This window comes from Bos grunniens, chromosome 21, assembly GCF_055505025.1.
Source record: "Bos grunniens cultivar Pamir isolate PY7600 chromosome 21, Bosgru_T2T1.0, whole genome shotgun sequence".
NCBI lineage: Eukaryota > Metazoa > Chordata > Mammalia > Artiodactyla > Bovidae > Bos > Bos grunniens.
The window spans coordinates 36,412,097-36,432,714 of record NC_141185.1 but is presented as its reverse complement, the minus strand read 5'-3'; the positions used below and the strand labels follow the sequence as shown (position 1 = coordinate 36,432,714).

At 43.8% G+C, this 20,618-nt stretch overlaps 1 protein-coding gene across 7 annotated transcripts in view; it reads right to left on the bottom strand.

Annotated features, from left to right (window-relative positions):
* ARID3B (AT-rich interaction domain 3B) overlaps positions 1-15,066 on the bottom strand; it is a 48,382-nt gene extending 33,316 nt beyond the window's left edge. For 2 of the 7 annotated variants that reach the window (XM_086365310.1, XM_086365311.1), the window contains exons 1-2: positions 14,895-15,066; positions 11,321-11,943 (exon numbers count right to left, since the gene is read on the bottom strand). In XM_086365310.1, coding sequence (XP_086221436.1) covers positions 11,321-11,866 — 546 coding nt within the window. In that variant the 5' untranslated portion in view covers positions 11,867-11,943; positions 14,895-15,066. The other 5 variants (XM_086365319.1, XM_086365317.1, XM_086365318.1 and 2 more) reach the window with 5 other exon arrangements.
* Positions 15,067-20,618: the final 5,552 nt, after the last annotated feature.

Genomic DNA, 20,618 nt, shown 5'->3' with positions numbered 1-20,618 from the left:
TTGGAGGATTAATTACAATATTGTGATGGCCTCTGCCATACAAAGTTTTTTAAAAATATTTATTTATTGGGCTGTGCTGGGTCTTAGCTGCGGCATGTGGGATCTGGTTTCCCAGCCTGGGACTGAACCAGAACCCCCTGCGTTGGAGTGTGGAGTTTTAGCCCTGGACTACCAGGGAAGTCCCTTCCTTACAAATTTTCATATTTTCTAAAATGTGTCTGAATTACTTGGAAAATCAGAAAAAAATAGTTGCTTTTAGCTAATGAAACAACTTAGAAAAGATTATGTTTGCCCTGCTCTCTCTAGAATATTGAGAGGAGAGGCATGGAGGCAGAAGTTGGACCACCTGTGCTCACAGCCCAGCCTCCCAACTCTGCCCCCTTCTCTCCTCACCTGTAAAATAAAACAAACACATAAACGGGGCGACCACCAGGGCCTACTTCACACAACTCACTGAAATAAGGCAAACTCCCAGCACAGGAGAGGCACAAATGCTGACGCGATCAAAAACCAATGAAAAACCAAAGCACCAAACAAAATCGTGAGTGAGAAGAGTCTGATGTAGAGCAACTCTACCACCTTCTTGTCTCCAAAGAAAACCCCACTAGAAATGTTAGATAAAATTTAATACTCCACACCCCTTACACACACAGCTAAGCTTGAAACCAAGAAGGAAAGCGGAGTCTACTGTGTCATGAACAAAAAGGGAGGAATCAGAGACTAGTGAGCAGGCGCCAAAGCTGAAGGACTCAAGGGAGAAAGCACCCAGATATAGTTCTTAAAAGCAGAGGGCTGAGGATTGGGGATTTAATCACCCCTAAGAAAGAAGAGTCCAGGCTACAGGCCCCCTGCATGCCAGGAACCAGAGCTGAGATAAATTCATGAAGCTAGAGGCCAGGAAGGACTATACTTCTGTACCATTGCCCCACCCCCGCCATGAACTGGAGCCTAAAAAACTGCCCACCAACCTGCAGAAGAAGCAAGGAACCTTGCCATCTTCGAGGGGCCGCATGGAAAAAGAGGGCTCATAAGAAAATGGAAACTCAGGCTCTCACCAGGTACAGAGTGAATGTAAGCTACTCAGTCAGGTCTGACTCTTTGTGATCCCACGGACCGTACAGACGTAGAGGTACAGATGCAGACTCCAAATGCACACACCCCAAACCAATGGCAACCAGCTAAATTTGTAGGGCCCCAGCAGAGGAGAAAACAAAACTCCCCTTCAGAATGCTTCCATAATCCAAAACACATGGGAATCCCATGGAAACTAATCCCAACTCAAAATAGGCTTACGTTGAAAAACAAAAACAAACCACTGCAAGAGGAAATAAACCATCAGAGGGGAGCGTGACAGAAGGGGAACTTGCACTCCAAGAATGAGAGATAATAATAATCATCATCTAAAAGCATCTTTAAAACAAGCATGCTGAAAGATGACAGAATGCTGGTAATGGTGAAAGCTGGGCAAAGGACACACGTGGTTCATTACCATTTCCTTCTTTTGTATGTATGACATTCTCATAATAAAAAGGTTTTAACAAGCCCATAATAAAAAGTTTTTTTAAAAGTTAAAGAAGTTCAAAGAGCTAAAGGAAGAAATAGAAACCATATGGTAAGAAGAGGCAGTTTTTTTAAACCAAAAAAGAGAACAGAAACTAAAACACAATATTAAGATAACTACTTTTTTGGTCAAGTAGTATAGACAGAGCTGAAGAGAGAATCAGACCCTGGAAAACAGGATGTGAAAATATTCCAGAATGCAGGAAAAAGACATAAAGAGACTCGGTTATAAAGAAAAGCTACTAGGAAGGCTAAAGAGAAGGTTCAAATACTTCTAATAGAATAGTGGTCAAGGAAAAATAGGAGCCAAGGTGGGAAGGAAACACCAAGTTGAAGGAGCAGATTAAGGCCCAGGTTGGGTAAATAAAAATATGTTCAAACCCAGAACACTAGTATAATACAAGTGCAAAACAGCAGAGTCAGAAAAATTTTTTAAGCTAAAAAAGAGGGAAAAAAGATTCACAAAGGTGACAATTAAACTGACAATAGACTTCTCAATAGCAAAAATAGTTATTAGGAGATAAATGGGACCGTATCCTCAAAGTGTTAAGGCAAATAACGGTCACTCTAGAATCTACATTTATGAACAATGGTACAAGAACAGGGGCAAGATAAAGAAAGATATATATCTAGAAGAATTTTTTTCAGTACCAAGACTGAGTTTACTGTATATAGAGTTACTAAACAAGGAAAGGACGAAAGTAAAAGTTGCTCAGTCGTTTCCGACTCTTTGCCACCCCATGGACTGACTATACAGCCCATGGAATTCTCCAGGACAGAATACTGGAGTGGGTAGCCTTTCCCTTCTCCAGGGGATCTTCTCAACCCAGGGATTGAACCCATGTCTCCTGCACTGCAGGCGGATTCTTTACCAGCTGAGCCATAAGGGAAGAAGACAGCCAAAGGGAAAGAATGTCATGCAAGAAGTAATGGTGACATTAAAAAAAAAAAATGCATAATTTCTAAGCCAATGAAAGAGAAAAAGATTTGATTAAAGACAATTCAATCAAATGAACAAAAGACGGAAAAAACAAGAAGCAAAGTAAACGTATAGTTAAACTGGAAATTCAAAGTTAGAAGGCAGAAATCGGTAAATATGCATCACCAGTCCTAATAACTAACTACATGGCTTCCCTGATAGCTCAGTTGGTAAAGAACCCGCCTGCAATGCAGGAGACCTGGGTTTGATCCCTGGGTTGGGAAGATCCCCTAGAGAAGGGAAAAGCTACCCACTCCAATATTCTGGCCTGGGTCCCAAAAAGTGGGACATAAGCGACTTTCACTTTCACTAACTACATGGATTAAATTAACCTAATAAAAAAGACAAGAGATTTTTAAGTCTTTTACATGTGGTCTCAAGATACTAACCAAAAGAAAGCCAGTCTCACACTGGATTATTATTTTTTTTTTTTTTTACAAGCTCTATTATTTAATTTTATATCTGGAAAGTGAAATACATATAAATGTATGTATATATGTATTTCACGTACATATGTGCTGTGCTAAGTCACTTTAGTCGCGTCTGACACACTGGATTATTTTAATTCACCTGTTTCTGAAAGTGATCACACAAACACAACTTAGTAAGGATAAGAAAGACATGAATAACACAATTAAAAAGCTTGATCCAACAGATATACAACCCCATGTCTATCAAATAGACAGTATACATTCTTTCCAAGCACACATGAATAACTTATAAAAACTGATAACATATAAGGTCAACACAGAGGACATCATAATGAATTGACAGTACACCAGTTCTCTGACACCAATGGTTAGAGCTTAATTATAAGTTATAAAATCATATTTTTTTAAAAGATAAAACTCACATATTCATAAACTAAAAAATACCTTTCAAAAAACCCACAGGTTAAAGAAGCAATCACAACTGAGATTTCGTACTAACCAATGGAAGCACATCAAAACTTGACCGCACATCAAAACCTGTAGGATACAGCAAAAGCACGACCCTGAGAGAAATCGGCAGCTTCAAATGCATTTTTGTTAAGTAACAAGAATTTCAGAAAATGTGTTAAACACATAATGAAACAGGGTTAAAAAGCAGGACAGACACACAGAATACAAGTAAAATTTAGGCAATCTAAATAAGATCAGTGGATCCCATCAATGTCAAGATTCAGGTTGTCATCATATACTACAGTTTTATGAAATGTTACCATTGGGGAAACTGGACAAAGTGTATAGGAGCTCTCTAAATTATTTCTTAGAACTGCGTGTGAATATACAATCATCTCAATGAAAACGTCAATTAAAAAACAATCCCCAACGCTGATACTAACACATGCTGATGAGGCTGTGAAGCAGCAGGAATTCTCATTCATCGCTGGTAGGAGTGCAAAAGGGCACAGCCACCCTTGGAAGACAGTTTGGCAGTGTCTTATGAAAGTAAACACATTCTTCCAACACAATCCAACAATCGTGCCCCTTGTTGTTACTATAAATGGGTTCAAAACTTCTATCTACCAGAAACCTATACACAGATGTTTATGGTAGCTTATTCATACATGACAAAACTCAGAAGCAACCAAGATGTCCTTCAGCAGATGAATGGATCAACTGCGGCCATCCAGAAAATGGAATGTTATTTGGTGCTAAAAAGAAAGGCGCTAACAAGCCATGAAAAGACATGGAGGAAACTTAAATGCACACTATTAATACTAAGTGAAAGAAGTCAATCTGAAAAGGTTGGTATGAATGGGTGGAGCAGAGGATTTGGGGGGCAGCAAAACTATTCTGTATGTTGCTATAATGGTGGATTCACGTCACGTGTTTGTCAAAACCCACAGAATGTGTAACAAGAGTGAATCCTAGAGTAAAACGATGGACTCTGGGTGATAATGACGTGTCACTGTTCGTTCATCAACTGTAGCGAACGCAGCACTCTGGTGCACGCTGGGCATGTGTGGGCGCAGGAGTGTATGAAAAGGCACTGTACTTTCTGCTCAATTTTGCTGTGAGCCTTAAATTGCTCTAAAAAATAGTGTTGTTTTTTTTTTTTTTAAAGAAATGAAATGGTGCCATTCACATAAAAAAATAAAAGAGCAAATTAAAACAAAGAAGAAACAAATATTTATGCAGCGCATAATAATATCTGCTATTATTCTGCTGGTGCTGGGACACAAGAGATAAGCAGAACACATCTCCATCCTCTTGGAGCTTACCACTGAGTATAGGAATCAGATACCAAACAAATAAACCACACAAATATAAAAGCACAATGTTCAGTTATAGCCAACACAGGAAAGCCTCATTTTATTGCGCTCTGCTTCACTGTGCTTTGCTGATACTGCTTTTTTTTTTTTAAATTGAAGGTCTGTGACAACCCTGCATTGAACACATCTAGTGGTGCCATTTCCCAACAGCCTCTGCTCACTTCATGTCTTCTGGGTCACATTTTGGTAGTTCTCAAAATATTAAAAAATTTTTCATCACTGTTATATTTGTTATGGTGATCTGTGATCAGTGATCTCTGATGTTACTATTGAAAAAGGTTACAGTTTGCTGAAGTCTCAGATAATGGTATTTTTTTTTAATTAACAAAGCATTTTAAAATTAAGGTATGTACACTGTTTTTCTAGACATAATGCTACCGCACACTTAGCAGACTACAGTAAAATGTAAACACAGCTTTTACAGGCACAGGGAAACCAAAACATTCACGTGACTTTATTGCATAGTGATATTCACAAACAAATCTGTCATATCTCCGAGGTATAACATGACCCACACTAATAGTGCCTCTGAGAAAGTGATGTTTAAGGTGAAAACAGAAGGCTGGGTAGGAGTACTTTAGGCAGAAAAACCAGCATATGCAAAGGCCAGGGTGGCTGGAGTACAGTGATAGGTCAGGATATTGGCAAAAATAAGGCTGGAGAGGCAGGCAGGATCAGATTATGCAGGTTCTGGCTTTTACAATTACAGCAACTGCCAAAAAACTTGAAGGGCATTAAAGGAGTGACATAATCTGATTTGGTTTTTAGAAGATCACTCTAGCTGCTATGTGGAGAATTAGACTGGGGGAGGGAAGACACAGAAACTTGTTGATAGCTACAGCAGTAAGTAGCTGGGACTAAGCAGGTGATGGTGGAGGAAACAAGTGGCAGGATTCTAGATGAGAGAATTGACAAGACCTGGTGATGGACGTCGCCAGACAGAGCGACAGAGTAGGAGGTATACAAAGACAGCCAGCCTAAGGTTTCTGAATGACGAAGTGGGTAGAAATGCCCTTTACAGTGAAGCAAAATAAAGGAGGAAATAATCGTGGGGGAGTAGGTTAGAAAGTAAGAGTTACATGCATTAAACTTGAGGTGCCAGTAAAACATCTAATAAAACATCCACTGAACTCAGAATGGAAACACGGGCTCAAACAACATACATTGGACTCAGTGGCTTGTGGGTAGTATTTAAAGTCATGAAAGTGAAAGAAATTGCCCAGGGGAAGCATATAGAGAAGAGGGTTTAAAACTAAGCCCTGGGGAACTTGGAGTTCTAGAGGTTTAGACAGAAGAGAAAGAGATCACAGAAAATAAACCAATGGATGGGGCTACAGAAAGCAAAAAAGAAAATGTTTCAAGGAGAGGAGCCCACTGAACTCTATTGAATACTGCAGAGAGATCACAGGAGGTGAGGGCAGGCAGGGCTTAGTAACACGGTGATCCCTGGGAAGCCTTACCAAGAGGAGCTTCAGGGATATACACACAAGAGACACAGTCCAGACTGAAGTGTGTTGAGGAGTGAGTAGAAGGTGACAAACGAGGTAAGGCGTGCAAACCAAGCCTCTGGAAGCTTCGTTATGGCAAGTGGGAGGGCAGCCTGGACTACACAACATGCTGGAAGGAGATGTGCAACCAAGAGGGAGCTTTTAAAAAGTGACTTCTCTGGAATTCCCCGGCAGTCCAGTGGTCAGGATTCTGTGCTTTCACTCTTGAGGCCTGTGTGTGACCCCTGGTTGGGGAACTAAGATTCTACAAGCCACCCTGTGCAGCCAAAAGAGAAGTAAACAAAAATTTAAAAAATAAACAGTGACTTCTCTTTCCCTGGTAGCAACTGAATTGGGCAGATTTATTGATTAAAGGAGACTGAAAGAGTCAGGGAAATCGGCTCACTGATCGAACAAGTCCTGAAAATTGGGAAGGGATGGGAGGGGAGACAGAATGAAGGGATGAGTCATTAAGTCCCTAACCAAGTATTTATAGGAATTCAACATAAAGCTTACTTCTACCTAAAGGAGAAATATCCCTATTTTAACATGGAAAGAAGCATCTTCAAACATGCAATGGCTTTAGCTCACATAATCCTGAAATGCTTCAGAGAACCCCAGAATACTAGAGTTTGGTCATAGTTTTAGAGCACTAACGTTTATGCAACATCTTACCCCTACAAAGGTAGTAAAAACTGAAAAGTTACAGCTTCAAAAAGCATTTAGGCGCTAGTGACAATTCAACCTAACCTCTGCATCATGGCATACATTTTAGGAAGATTTTTCACACTCATATTCTCTTCTTCCACCTTTGTAATATCTTTAAAATTGTTCCCTGAGGATGGCAAGAGAGGATCATCATCCTCTGGGAAAGATGGAAGCGTGGGTAGGACAGGGCATCCATCCCAAGCGCTGTAGCAAGCGGTGCAGACAGGATCTAAACCCACATCTTTAGGTTCCAAAACCAATGCTGATTTAATAATCACATCTCTTAATACATAACAAGGTTGCCGAGGATTTGTACCTTGACCTTTTGGGGTTCACATCTAGAGGGGCAACCAAGTTCTCTCACAAGTCAACACTGACATCTTAGATACCCTGAAACACTGGGCTGGAAGAACGCACTGACAGAGCATAAAGTTGTGGGTCCCAATCCTTTTCCAAGTAATGGACAGTCTCTTCTCCCACATGGTGATGGGAGAAGATACAAACTCAACACGGATACTGAAAACAGAAGTGAAGAAAACTCCAGGTTGCCAAACACTTCAGTTACCAAGGCCAAGACGCGAAGGAAGCACCAGGGCAGTGTCTGACGAAAGCAGAGCGTCTCTGTTCGCTCGCTAATGGCACAATCTAGAGCAGGGTTTCTCAACCTTGGCGCTACTGCCATTTGCGGCCAGGTGATCCTTTGTCGTGGGGAGCTGTCCTGGGCGTTGCAGGACGTGTGGCAGTATCCCTGGCCGCTACACACTCTGTGCCAGCAGTACAACTCCACCTGCCCCGGTCACGACAACTAACCGTATCTCCCAGCATTGTCAAACATCCCCTGGGAGCAGGAGCGGGTGAGGAGATAGTCCCCATTTGAGTAACACTGATCTAAATGGATTCCACCATGAATACAGAATGAATTATTTTCTAAGTTTCTTCAAGGAGAAAACACCAAATAATTTTGACTTTATAGGCTATAAAATGATTTCAGAAACAAAAGATAATCTGTGGAGCCCTTAAACTTTTCAAATTTTGCTTGTAGTTGGCAGATGCTTGCTGTAGTCCCCCACAGCACCCTTAAATCTTCTAAAATACTTCTGAGTGTTCCTGTTGATTTACCAAGCTATGTTAGCTATGCTGCAGACAAAATCAACTTTATCTTGGTGTATGAATACCTGAAACAAAACTTTTAAAATATCTGCAGCAGAGCTCAGATTGGGCAGTTGGGCTTTAACTGACTCAGGACAGAGTAAAATTGTTACAACCCAAGACTCAATTCCCCTTGAGGTTTCCACACTGCCTCTGCTAAACCTAGCTGGAGGGCTCTTCAAGGGAGAAGCAGAGGCCTTAGCCCCCGGAGTATGGGCCTGACCCAAGAAGCTTCTGTAAAAGTCTGTTGTGTGAAAGAACAGAATGGACACTGTCACACATTAATAAGATCTTTTTCTGCTCTCGAGAAGTTAAAAGGGTAAGAAATAAGACTTGGAATAATAATAATAAATTTTTAAAAAGCTAGTCTTAGTTTATAATAGTTTTTACAGGCTCTCCCTAGGAATATCATCTTTTTAGTCCCCTTTCCAAAGCACAACTAAAAAGTTTTTAAAATCCCCAAGCACATTAACTACCACTTTCAGAAGCAGGATTAGACAAAGGGAAGGCACAGACCAAATCAATGTTGAAAACTTAAACTCAAAAGGAGAAAAGAACGTGCACATCCCAAGTTTAAAGTCATTCTTACCCTGTGACTCCCTAACCCAGCTCTTGATCTCCAAATTCAGGGGGAGGGTAAATTTAGGGTGAAAGATTAGGCCTCAGCTACATGGCTCAGACAGTAAAGAATCTACCTGCAATGCAGGAGACCTGGGTTCGATCCCTGGGTTGGGAAGATGTTCTGGAGGAAGACATGGCAACCCACTCCAGTATTCTTGCCTGGAGAATCCCCACGGACAGAGAAGCCTGGTGGGCTACAGTCCATGGGGTCACAAAGAGTCGGACATGACCGAGCAACTAAACACACACACGCTGGCATTTAAAAACATTCTGGCAAGCGCTCTGTCAGGCAGTCTATAATTAGTGAGTATGCCTCGGAAATTTAAAATGAACTCAGAGGGTTTCAGAAGCCAACAGCCAGCCTCCTGAGCCCTGAGCTTCACAGGCCCAGGGCTGATGCTGTTGAGAACTGGCGCTGGGTGTCGGCCACGGCACACACGTGTGTGTGTACCCACATGCCACTTCTGCAGAGTTTCTTTTTTCAAGGCTCTCATGGCTTGACCTCAACACCTGCTGCACTTCCTGAAGACAGACAGGCCTTGGAGCTCCACTTGTTCCTCGCACGAGGCTGCACTTTCTAGGAACGACCGCACACACGCAGAGGCTGGCCAGCTGCCAAGGCAGGGGCAGCCCAGCCGCCTCGGGCCTGAACTTTCCCAGTGCTGTCAGGGCGGGCTCCCGCTAGGAGCTGACTCAGCGGCCAGCATGGAACTCTGCCAACCACACAGCAGTTCGGGGGCTGCCGGCAAGTCACAGATGTTTTGCTAAACCAAAGCAATCAGCCGGGAGGCGGGTCTGGGCTGGCAGCCAGGCTGCTGCTGTCGGGGAAGCTAGGACTCTCTGATCCTAGTCCGAGCTCTGCCACCACCTTCCTGGTGATCAGAGGGGAAGCCTCTGCGCCTCTCGGTGTCTCCCCTGCTTCTAAGCATGTCTGCGGAGCTGCAGCGGAGGATGGCACTGCGTGCATGAAAAAGCACCTGGGGCACTGCTACCACCGTGAGCCAGCTCTGTTAATCCTCACAACATCCTTGGAGGTACGCTTGGTATTTTTATTTCACAGAGAGCTCAAAGGAATTAAGAGCCCTACTGAAAGATCACAAGGGTAATAGATGGAAGAGGTGGTATTTGAACCCACTTTGCTGGCTCTGGAATCTACTGCCAACACTGCTACTGTAAAGCTCAGACCAACTGCATAGGTAGGGCTCCTGGGTACAAAGATGCTGATTCTTCAGCCTACAAAGGACCTTTCTCATATGGCTTCTTGGTGCTCTGTGTAAATCCATAGCTCTTCACAACTGATTTCTAAACAGCATCATCGGACCACAAGAAGTATGTATGCTGCGCACTTCCCTGGAGGTCCAGGGGCCAAGACTCTGAGCTCCCAACGCAGAGGGCCCAGGTTCCATCCCTGGTCAGGGAATTAGATCCTGCATACGGCAACTAAGAGTTCACATGCTGCAACTACAGACCCCACATGCCTCAACTAAGAGCCGGCAAAGCCAAATAAATAAATAAGTAAATATTTTTCAGGGAAAAAAAAGAAGTATTATGTGCTTACAGGGAGTACCCAAATATTACCAGCTTTATTATGAACTCCCTGCCTTAGCACCAAGTCACCTGGCCTGGAAGACCTGATCATCACTCCCATTCTTTGGGTGAAGAAAAGGAGCATGGCAAGTCAGAAAGACAAGAAGCAGCAGAAGGCGAAGAAAGCCCAGATTCCTTAGGTTCCACCTCCTGAATTAATTCATTAGGACCCTGGAGTCTACATTTTTAAAAACTATTCTGGAGCTCTCCCTAGATGACTCTCAAGCTCTGCCTTGTGTAGGAATCATTGAAGCTTGCCTTGGCTAAAAAGAGAATTGTGAGAGCCTCCCTGGTGGTCCAGTGCTTAGGACTCAGTGCTTTCAGTGTCTGGCCTGAGTTCAATCCCTGGTTGGGGAACTAAGATCCTGCAAGCCGAGCAGCCCAGCAAAATAAATAAATAAATTGAAAATTGTGAGGTCTACCCTTCCATGTTTCAAAGGAGGTATAATAAGGGTGAGATGAAATCATGTCTACAAGGCTCTTTGCTGGAAAATATACACAATGCAACAGCTTCCCATCAGCCACATTTAGCAGCAAAACAACAAAATTGCCCTTAAAAAGCTCCATCCTGGGTTAGCCTGGGGCTAAGACTCTATCTTAGACAAGACAGTTCTCTTATCATACTACTACTAGAAAAACTGAAATTGGAGTCATACATCTCATTTTTAGATATCCCTCATAACACTGTTGCAACCTCATTCTTCCTCAATTCCCCCCCACCCGCCAAAAGACTGTATTGACAATCCTTCCCATTAAACTTCGAACTATCTATTTTAGGAGTAACTTATACATTTCACTGCTCTAATCAAGAAAACATCTATGAGGGAAAAACTCAAGGTCTATCCCTGTCTAGGCTGCTGGTCACTGAAGGAGGCTGAGAAGACAAAGACTGGCACAGACCCTGGCAGTCCAGTATCCCTCCCTGGCTAGCCTTTTGGGGGAACAAATAAGCCCCCAAGAGGAAAGACTGACCTGCTTGAGCTGCTCATCAAGGTTCCAGCCCGGCTGCCCTGCCGCGGAGACTGAAGCGGAGGTCTTCGAAGCATCTTTGGTACGGTCTTCTTTAGCTTGCTGTCCATGGGGTGCGAGCCCTGGCGCTGGGAGCAGACCAGGCAAGGGAGCTGCTCTGGGGTCTTGGCGAGCCACCTTCTGCACATGAAAATATTTTGAAGCAGCCTGGGTCTGTTTCTCAGCCACCTCTGCTTCATCATCCCCATCCTCACCTTCCAAACCTCCTTCCTCTTCCTCAGGCTCTGAGTTCACCTTGCTCCGTTCAAAAACTCGGGCCACTGCAGTGGCCGGTGGAACTCTGGCTGAGGGACCCAGAGCAGGGCTGCCAGAAGGCCTCCCAGGTGTGGCAGACAGGTGAGTCTGCTGTGTGACCAGCTTCTGGGCATACAAGAACGGGGTTTCTCTCATCTGCTGCCCCTGCTTCTCTCTGGCATCCATCTGCAGAGGAGCCAGGTGGGGTGGCTGTGGTGGCGGCGGCTGCTTCTGCTGAGGGTGCAGTGGCTCCATCACTGCCTTGAGTTTCACCCACAAACTGGCATGGCTCCAAACCTGGGCACAGCCTGACAGGCACACGGGGTCCAAACCTTTATGTGATCAATAGAAACCACATAGGAGAAAGAAAGGGAAAAAAAAAAAAAGATGTAAAACAGGTATAAAAAGGTTTTCTGGGCTTCCCTGGTGGCTCAGTGGTAAAGAATCTGCCTGCCAAGGCAGGAGACCTGGGTTCGATCCCTGGTCTGGGAAGATCCCACATGCCTCAGAGAAACTAACCCTGTGCGCCACAACGACTGAGCCTGTGGCTCTAGAACCCGGGAGCCACAACTACTGAGCCCACGTGCCACAACTGCTGATGCTCGTGTGCCCTAGAGCCAGTGCTCTGCAACAGGAGAAGCCACCGTAATGAGAGGCCCGCACACCGCAACTAGAGAAAGTGCAGCAACGATGACCCAGCACAGCCAAAAATTAATACATAAATAACTTAGGGGAAAAAAGACGTTTTCTTTGCTCCAGTAAAGGACATGAATTCTGAACATTAAACATGGGCCGGTAAATCTGAGTGGTGGGAGTTTGGGGCGGGTGTGGGGGGGTGGTAGGTGAGTAAGAAAAAGTGTGAGGAAGAGAACAGGATTTAAGAGGAGAAATATGGGATGAATCCCAGTAGTGCTGGACAACTGGTGGGTTTAAAACAAAGTAAACCTAGATGACATGAAGTCTGCAAACATCTGTGTTCTGATCTCTCTTCCTCAACATTATCAAACACTAATCTGTTTATTACTGAAAAAGCAACTGGGTTTGCACTGTACAGAGGTTGTGAATAAGAAAACCACAATAAAAAAGGGAAAGAAGGGCCTGCCTACAAGAAAGAGACTATTGCTTACGTTCCCAGGCCCATCAGAGAAAGATATTGCCATCAAAGCAAGACAGAGTTATCAGGCAGACACAAAGATTTTTCTCATAGAAAAGCAGAACCTAGCAAACTCTCCTTGGGTTTAAACTTTTAAAATTTCCCAGAATAAATGGCCAGCCTGCTTTTTGAGTGGGCTGAGCCAATGCTAACTGGACAATAATGCCTCAAAAAAGAATCCAATTTCAACAACATGAGAGAATGAAACACGAAAGGAGGCAAGAGTTCTCAAATTGCAATCGTCAACTCAAAAACAAACGGGGGAGGGGGGATTCCTCTGGAGATTTTTAAGCTTTAATTAATTGGAAACAGGTATCAATATCGTCTAAACAAGTCAAAGCTCCTTTTGTAAATTTTTAAATTTTTTTTAAAGCTTTTTTAAAAACAGTCTAGAAAATCTCGTCACATCCCCTTTCTTTCTGATTCACTTCTATGACATTCTATGACAAATACAAAAAGGAAAGGCTTTCAGGCCAAAAGTATTCTGGAGGCAGGTTTATCAGCATTCTTACCAATCAGTCTCCAAACACACACCCCTTTCACACCCTCTCCTCCTTTAACCAGCCCCCCTCTTTACCTTCCTCCTTTTCAGGCCCCCACCCCCAGCAAACCTCACTTGAGTTATGTTTCCTCAGCAAGTCTTCGCAACTGAATGGATTACTATGCACGGGCAAATTTTAGGTGAACAGGACTTGCAACATGGCGTGCAGTGCTATCATCACATAAAAGCAGCAGCAGCAGTGCACAGGTTGGGACTTGATAAATTTGATAAATGCACTGTTCAACTGTTTAAGGATTGGGCAGAAAGACTTAAAAAAAGAAAGAAAGAAAGAAACCTAAATGTCTTCACGTCTTCAAAAACTCACGGGGAAGTAATCACAACCCTAGCAAAATCAACTGCTCGGATTTATGTTTTTTTTTTTAACAGATTGAAAAGGTACAACTTTTCAAGCTAGGCAAAAAAATAAATTTTTTAATTTTCATTTTCTGTTTAATCTTAGAAGTACTTCGTTTGTCTTTTGCATTCTGTGAAAAATTCAAATTCCAATTTGCCTCTTACTGCCTCTACTTCCTCTCTTCGCACTTTAGAAAGTGTGAGTTATGCCTGCAGCAATACTTTCATTCTGCTATAGCCCTTTTTATAGCGTACCAAAGCATGAAAAGGTTTACACCCACGTTAAATCCAGTTGCCAAAAGTGTTCATTTAAAATAAAAACAATCTGCATCAAAGAAAAGTAAACAAAAGAATAAGGAAAAGCAAAGAATTCGGTGGTCATTTTCATTCTCCTTATAGCATTATAACATCAATCGATCACAAGCGGGATAATTTTTCAAACAAGTCCTGCCAGTCATCGAACAACTGTTTCTCCTCTTGTGGCACCATCTTCTCTGTATGCTGTCCTCAGCGGGGAGGGGTGGGGGGTGGTATCTCACAGCCTCTTTAGGAAGACTGAGATGACTCAGTTCTACAACTCGATGCGCACACCCTCCCCCAAAGAGCCCATCTTCCCCCTGACCCTAAACAGCTAGTAGATCCAAACAACCACCTGCCTACTTTTAGAAAACTTAGGTCTCAAAAATCTAAACCACTCCATCCCTTCACACGGCCCCCTCCCCCATTTCCCCTAAAGTTCCCGGACCTGCAAGACGGGCGCAACGGACTCCTCGCAGCTTTGAAGCCCGCCTCGCCCACCATTCCTTCTACCTTCGCTGCCAGATCCCTCTGCCAGCCAGCCCCCTTTTACCCCATACATCCATCACCCCGCCATTCTTTACATCCCCCCAACCCAACTCTATCCCTTTTTACCTCTACCAAGCCCCCCTCCACCCCCAAGCCAATCCGCTGGCTCTTCTTAGATCGTCCCAACGCCACCTTATCTTTGCTCTCTCCGTTCCCAGGGGCCCCTCACTCTTCCCATCCCTTTATCTCAAATCACCCTAATGGGCGAGGGCGCTTCTGGGCTCCTCCCAGCGCTCTCACTTTTCCTCCGCGGCCCCCAGTGCTCCGCCGGCCCGCGCCTTCACGTCTGCCGCTACACACCTGCCTCCCCTTCTACTCCTCCGTCCCCTCCACCTGCCACAGCACCCGCTTCAGCCGAGGCTGAGAGAGACGGACCCCGCGCGGCTTACCTGTGCGGGGCGCTCCGGGTCCGCCGGCAGCACAGGAGGCGGTCACTCAGGCCCCGGCGCGGCAGCTGCGTTTCGGAGTTCTCCGCAGCCGGGGGCCACAGCCGGGGCGGGGCCCGCACCGGAAGCGGCGCCGCAGGGCCGGGTTGCCGGCCCGGGGCGGGAAGGGGGCGGGGCCACAAGGAACGGGCGGGGCCTGGTGCCGGAAGTGGCCAAAAAGGGAACGAGGGGCGGGGTTAGCGGAAGTGACTTCCAGGGAAAGCTCCGCCCAACCGAGTCGTGGGCGGAAGCTACTGGAAGCTGGCAGAAGCTTCCGCCAATGGGAAAGCGCAAACACGGAGGAGTTCCGGTGAGAGTACTTCCGCGGGGAGTTGAAAAAAGCCGGTCCGCTTGCTCCTTTTTCTGCGAGTTTTCTAGCGTGAGGGCTGGTGTAACGCGGGCCACCGGTAGGTTGGGAGGAAGGTAAATAAAGGACAAGAAGTGTCAGGGCTTTCTGCTGTTGCGGTCCCCTCCCCAGCCTCCTGCCTACAAACCGTTTTCCTCTGAAATTCCCGCTTCCAGATTAGCTTTTCTGTGTCATCTGAGGATTCAGCATCCCCTGGAACTCTCTCACATGGGTTAGTATTCTCATTTCCCAGGTTCCAGAAGTGGGGGCAATGTGCCAAATACTGTCACCTCTTGTAAAAACCCTTGCTTCTGTGACGCTTACTCGTAAGACTTTGGCACCCATTTAACCACCTCTGTGAAGATGATCTGTTAATATGTGGATCCAGCTCCTTTTCTTACTTTCTCTAACCATCTACCATCTTGATAAATTCAGAATCACTGACAATTCATTTAACTTGCAGGCTTCATCCCTTTTCTCAGCCTCCCAATCCCAGTCAAAAAACCTGGATCTTGTCACCAGAAACTGTCCTGTTGGGAATCAGTAATTCGAACATACCTCTATCCAACCACAGCCTGATAACCTTGAGCTTGACTGCTCAAGAACGTCACCATAACTGTCTTTTTCGCTTTATCAGAACCTCCAATCTGATGAAAGCTTCTACTTAAGTCCCACTTTTCAGTTCCCTCCTTATCCATCTTAAATTCAGTGTTACATCGTTATAGTCCCCCTCTTACTCTTAAGCCTGCCCCAACACTCCTCTTTTCCCCAAACAAGTCCTCCACCGTTGATGGATTAACATGCTTCTGTATGCCTGTATCTTGTCACAGTAAGTTGTCCTGCTGAGCAGATTGGCATCCCTAAATACAATCATTTCAACCTTAAATGAGCTCTGAACAGTGTATGGAAATTTCATCATATTTTTCTAGTTAACTTGCTCTCCACTGTCTGCAAATCTCTAATCCTGTGCTTCCTGTACTGCTTCCCTGATTATCCTACTGTCTAAGTAATAGAAAATATAGAATGCCCTCAAATCTAGAAATCTACATGTGTTTCCATCCTGTCCTTGCCTCCTATAAGTTACTCAATCAAAAATATTCATTGAACAACTATATGCCAGATGAGACATCATCTAAGTGCTTGTTGAGCAATGAACAAAAATTTTCAAGGATGTTTCTAGTGTGAGGAGACAGAAAAACAAATATATATGTGTGTATGTATATATTCTAAGAAGAACAAAGCAAGGTAAGGGTTAAACAGTGGTCTCAGGTGGCTACTATTTTAGATGTTAGAGAAAGATTCATTGATAAGGGACACTTAAGCAGAAAATGGAATTGATCTGATGGGGCTGTGCCATGTGGATATCTTGGGAAAGCAAGTTCTAGACAGGAGAAGCAAATTTAAATGCTCTGAGGCAGGAGGGTGCTTGACATGCTATAGAAATAGCAAGGAGATTGCTCTAGCTGATACAGAGTCAGTGTGGGGAGAGTGGTAGGAGATGAGATCAGAGAGGTAGCCTGGGGTCCAATCATGTGGGACTTTGTAGGCCATGGTGACAACTTTGGATTGTTACCACTAAAACCACTGAAGAGTTGTTTGATCACATTTAAGCCTCTTAAAGTTTCATTCTAGCTATTATGTGGAGAATAGACAATGAGGGTAGAGAAGTAAGAGTGGAAGTGCCAGTTCTGGCAGAAGATGATGGCAGCAGTGGAGGTGGTAAGAACGGGTCAAATTTCAGGTGCATTTTGAAAATGAAGCCACAGGACTTACTAATGGATTATGTCTAGGTTAGGGAAGAGAGTAAAGGATGATGTCAAGGTTTTTGTCCCAAGTAACTGGTAGAATAGTGATATCATTACTAACCAAGAAATTTTGTCCAAAGCTGACCCCGATGGAATGCTACTCAGCAATAAAAAGGAATGAAGGATTTTTTTTTAAAAAAGGAATTAAGTATTGACATACCCAACAACTTGGTGTTACAACAACATAACAATAAAGGCATTATGCTGAGTGAAAGAAGCTGGTCTCAGAATGAAAATCTTGAAAATATTAAAAACATAGTGACAGAGAATAAGTCAGTGGCTCCCGGATTTAGGAATGGAAGAGTGACTATAAAGAGATAGCAAAAAGAAGGATTTGGGCGTGATGGAACCCTTCTGTATCCTGACTGTGGTGGTAATTACGTGAGTCTAAACGTGTTAAAATCCATAGAACTGTATAACAAAAATACAGTCAGTTTTATTGTATGATCATGTTTTATTTTTTTACTGTGCTCAGAATATGCGTGCTATGCACTCTCAGTCATGTCCAACTCTTTGCAGCCCTGTGGCCCGCCAGGCTGCTCTGTCCATGGAATTTTCCAGGCAAGAATACTGCAGTGGGTGGCCATTTCCTATGCCAGGGGATCATCCTGACCCAGGGATTGGACCTGCATCTCCTGTGTCTCCTGCATGGGCAGGCGGATTCTTTACCACTGCGCCACCTGGGAAGTCACATATTGTATGATAAGTTTTTAAACCAAACTTGCCTTGCGAGCTCAAATTTCCCTTCCTAATTCCCGGGGTTCTCCCTTTAACCTTTTGCAATGTTGGATCCTTCCATCTGCATTCAAACAAGCTCTAGTTTCAACCATCTTTTGCTTTGAAAAAACAAAAACAAAAAAAAACACCCTTTCCCTTGACCCTATATTCTGTGACTAAGGCCTTATCTCAAGATTCCCCTTCCTGGCAAAGCTTCTAGAATTACTGTCCTCATTGCAGCCCAAGCGATCTTATCTCTCTCTCTTTAAAATGCTCTACAGCTTCCCATTACTCTTGGGATTGAGACCTAAATTCCTTCATGTGGCCGGCAGAACCCTAGCCTCTGCCTACGTCTTTGGTTTTAACTCTGCTTCGGGTAGAGTAGAGGACCCAAGAAGGGGCAGCCTTCCTAGATAAACTCAGTAGTAGTTGAAACAACACACACACTCTCTGCCCTACACCCCACCCCTCACCCCCCATAGTCAGGTGTTTAAACTCTGGAGATAATCACCTGTTCTGGTTACCAGAAATATTTAATCTCCTTTGGCATCCAAGATGTAGTAGATTGAACAGAATAACCATAGTATTTTTCAGCTTCTCCTATTGAGAGGTGGAGTTTGTTTCTCCATTTTCTGAATCTCAGCTTGGTCATTTGATTTGCTTTGTTTCTATGGGATATTTGCAAGTCTGATACTAGAAGTATTAAAAAAAATTTTTTTTAACTTTATTTACTTTTGGTTGCACTGGGTCTTTGTTGCTATGTGTGGACTTTCTCCAGTTGCAGCAAGTGGGGGCTACTCTTCATAGTGGTACATGGGCTGCTCATTGCGGTGGCTTCCCTTGTTTTGGAGCACAGGCTCTAGAACATGGGCTGGGTACTTGTGGCACACAGGCTTAGTCACTCCTCGGCATGTGAGATCCTTCCAGACCAGGGATCGAACCCCACCAACCCACTCGTGTCTCCTGCATTGGCAGGCAGATTCTTAATCACTGGACCACCAGGAAAGTCCATAAAAATCTTAAAAGGTGCTTACCATTATGGCTTGCTCTCTGTTGCTACTGAGAACTCTTTCACCACCTTGTGAAAAACTCTAGCTAACCTGATAAATGATGAAAGACATGTAGTCTCACCCCAACTGACATCTAAGCAACTGCCAGACATGTGAGTGTGGCCCCTTAGACAAACTAGCCTGCCAACCATCAGATGTGTGAACCAGGCCATTGTAGACCATCTAGGCCAAGCTGTGCTAGCCAAGACCAGAAGTCCATTGACAAACCCATAAACCAGTGAAAAATTAGGTTTATTGTTTTAAAGTTAAACCAGTAAGTTTTGGGGCAGTTTGTTTTGCAATAAAAGGTAATTGAAACCCAGGGCATTTCTTTGCATCTGTCCGGCTAGATTTGGTTGGTGGAATTCTTAGAGCTGAAGAAGAAAGTCTCTGTACATCATCTTCTCATAGCTGGCCTATGTTACCTAAAGTTCTCCCATCACATTTTGCTTAAATACAGCAGGGATGTAATCTTACATCATGTCTTTTATTTCAGCTGTTCAATATAGGTGATATCATTTGCATGGTTTTCATTGATTTAATTATTTTTAAAAAATAAAGGTTGAATTATATAAATATTAGGTACTATTTGTATGTATGTTTTGTTATTAATTTATCCTTAAATAGTACAGGGCATAAAAGTTAAGAAACAAGCTGAGAAATATGGTAAATGGCCACATTATAGAAAAATGTAATTAGTTACAATTAATGAATAGAAAATGCTTTTATGAATTTATAATAACCAGTGTGAATTACTGATGTAATTTGTGTCCATCTTAAAGAGATTTGGTGTTTTCACATGAATAGGTGTCAATCTGGGGACTGGGGAACATAAAAAATGTTTTCTCATTGAAGTTAACAGTGATTACATTTTCCACCTGCATTGGCCCCACAAAAGGCTTTTCAGGTAAGGCAGGAGGGGACCGTCCTTTTACTGTAATAGAAAATTAAAATGTGACAGATGATTAAGGCTCTTCTTGCTCTGAGATCAAGGTATAGCCTCAGGAGCCTGGGATTTCTTTGGAGGGAATGATGCTGAAGCTGAAACTCCAGTACTTTGGCCACCTCATGCAAAGAGCTGACTCATTGGAAAAGACTCTGATGCTGGGAGGGATTGGGAGCAGGAGGAATGAGATGGCTGGATGGCATCACTGATTCGATGGACGTGAGTCTGAGTGAACTCCGGGAGTTGGTGATGGACAGGGAGGCTTGACGTACTGCGATTCATGGGGTCGCAAAGAGTCGGACATGACTGAGCGACTGAACTGAACTGAACTGATAACTGTGTATAAAGAAAGAATGTGACAAGCCTGAAAGGAGGTGTATCCTGTTCACACATTCCTGAGGAGACCTTGCTTTTGTGGTGGTGGATGTACCAGTAATGCTATCTGTATCCTGATTTGACTTCCAATGTGTTTTCCTACAGGGGAACATATGCCCATCAGTCTGACTCCTGGGTCCTTTCTTTCACAAAACTGTATGTATTTTTGTTATTGTTCATTTTTTGTTTATTTTCTCAAAAAATTTTTTTAAATTTATTTTTTGACCTTACAGCATGTACAGTCTCAGTTCCCTGACCAGGGATTGAAGCCGTGCCCCCTGCAAGTGGAAGCATGAAGTCTTTAACTATTGGATTGCCAGGGAAGTGCCTGTTATTCATCTTTCACATCAGATAGTATTTGGTGCCGGATGTCTGAGTTCTGTTTGGTAGCCTCCACAAGCCAATCAACCCTGGGAAACTGCCAGCACCTAGTTATTGAGGCCCGAAATA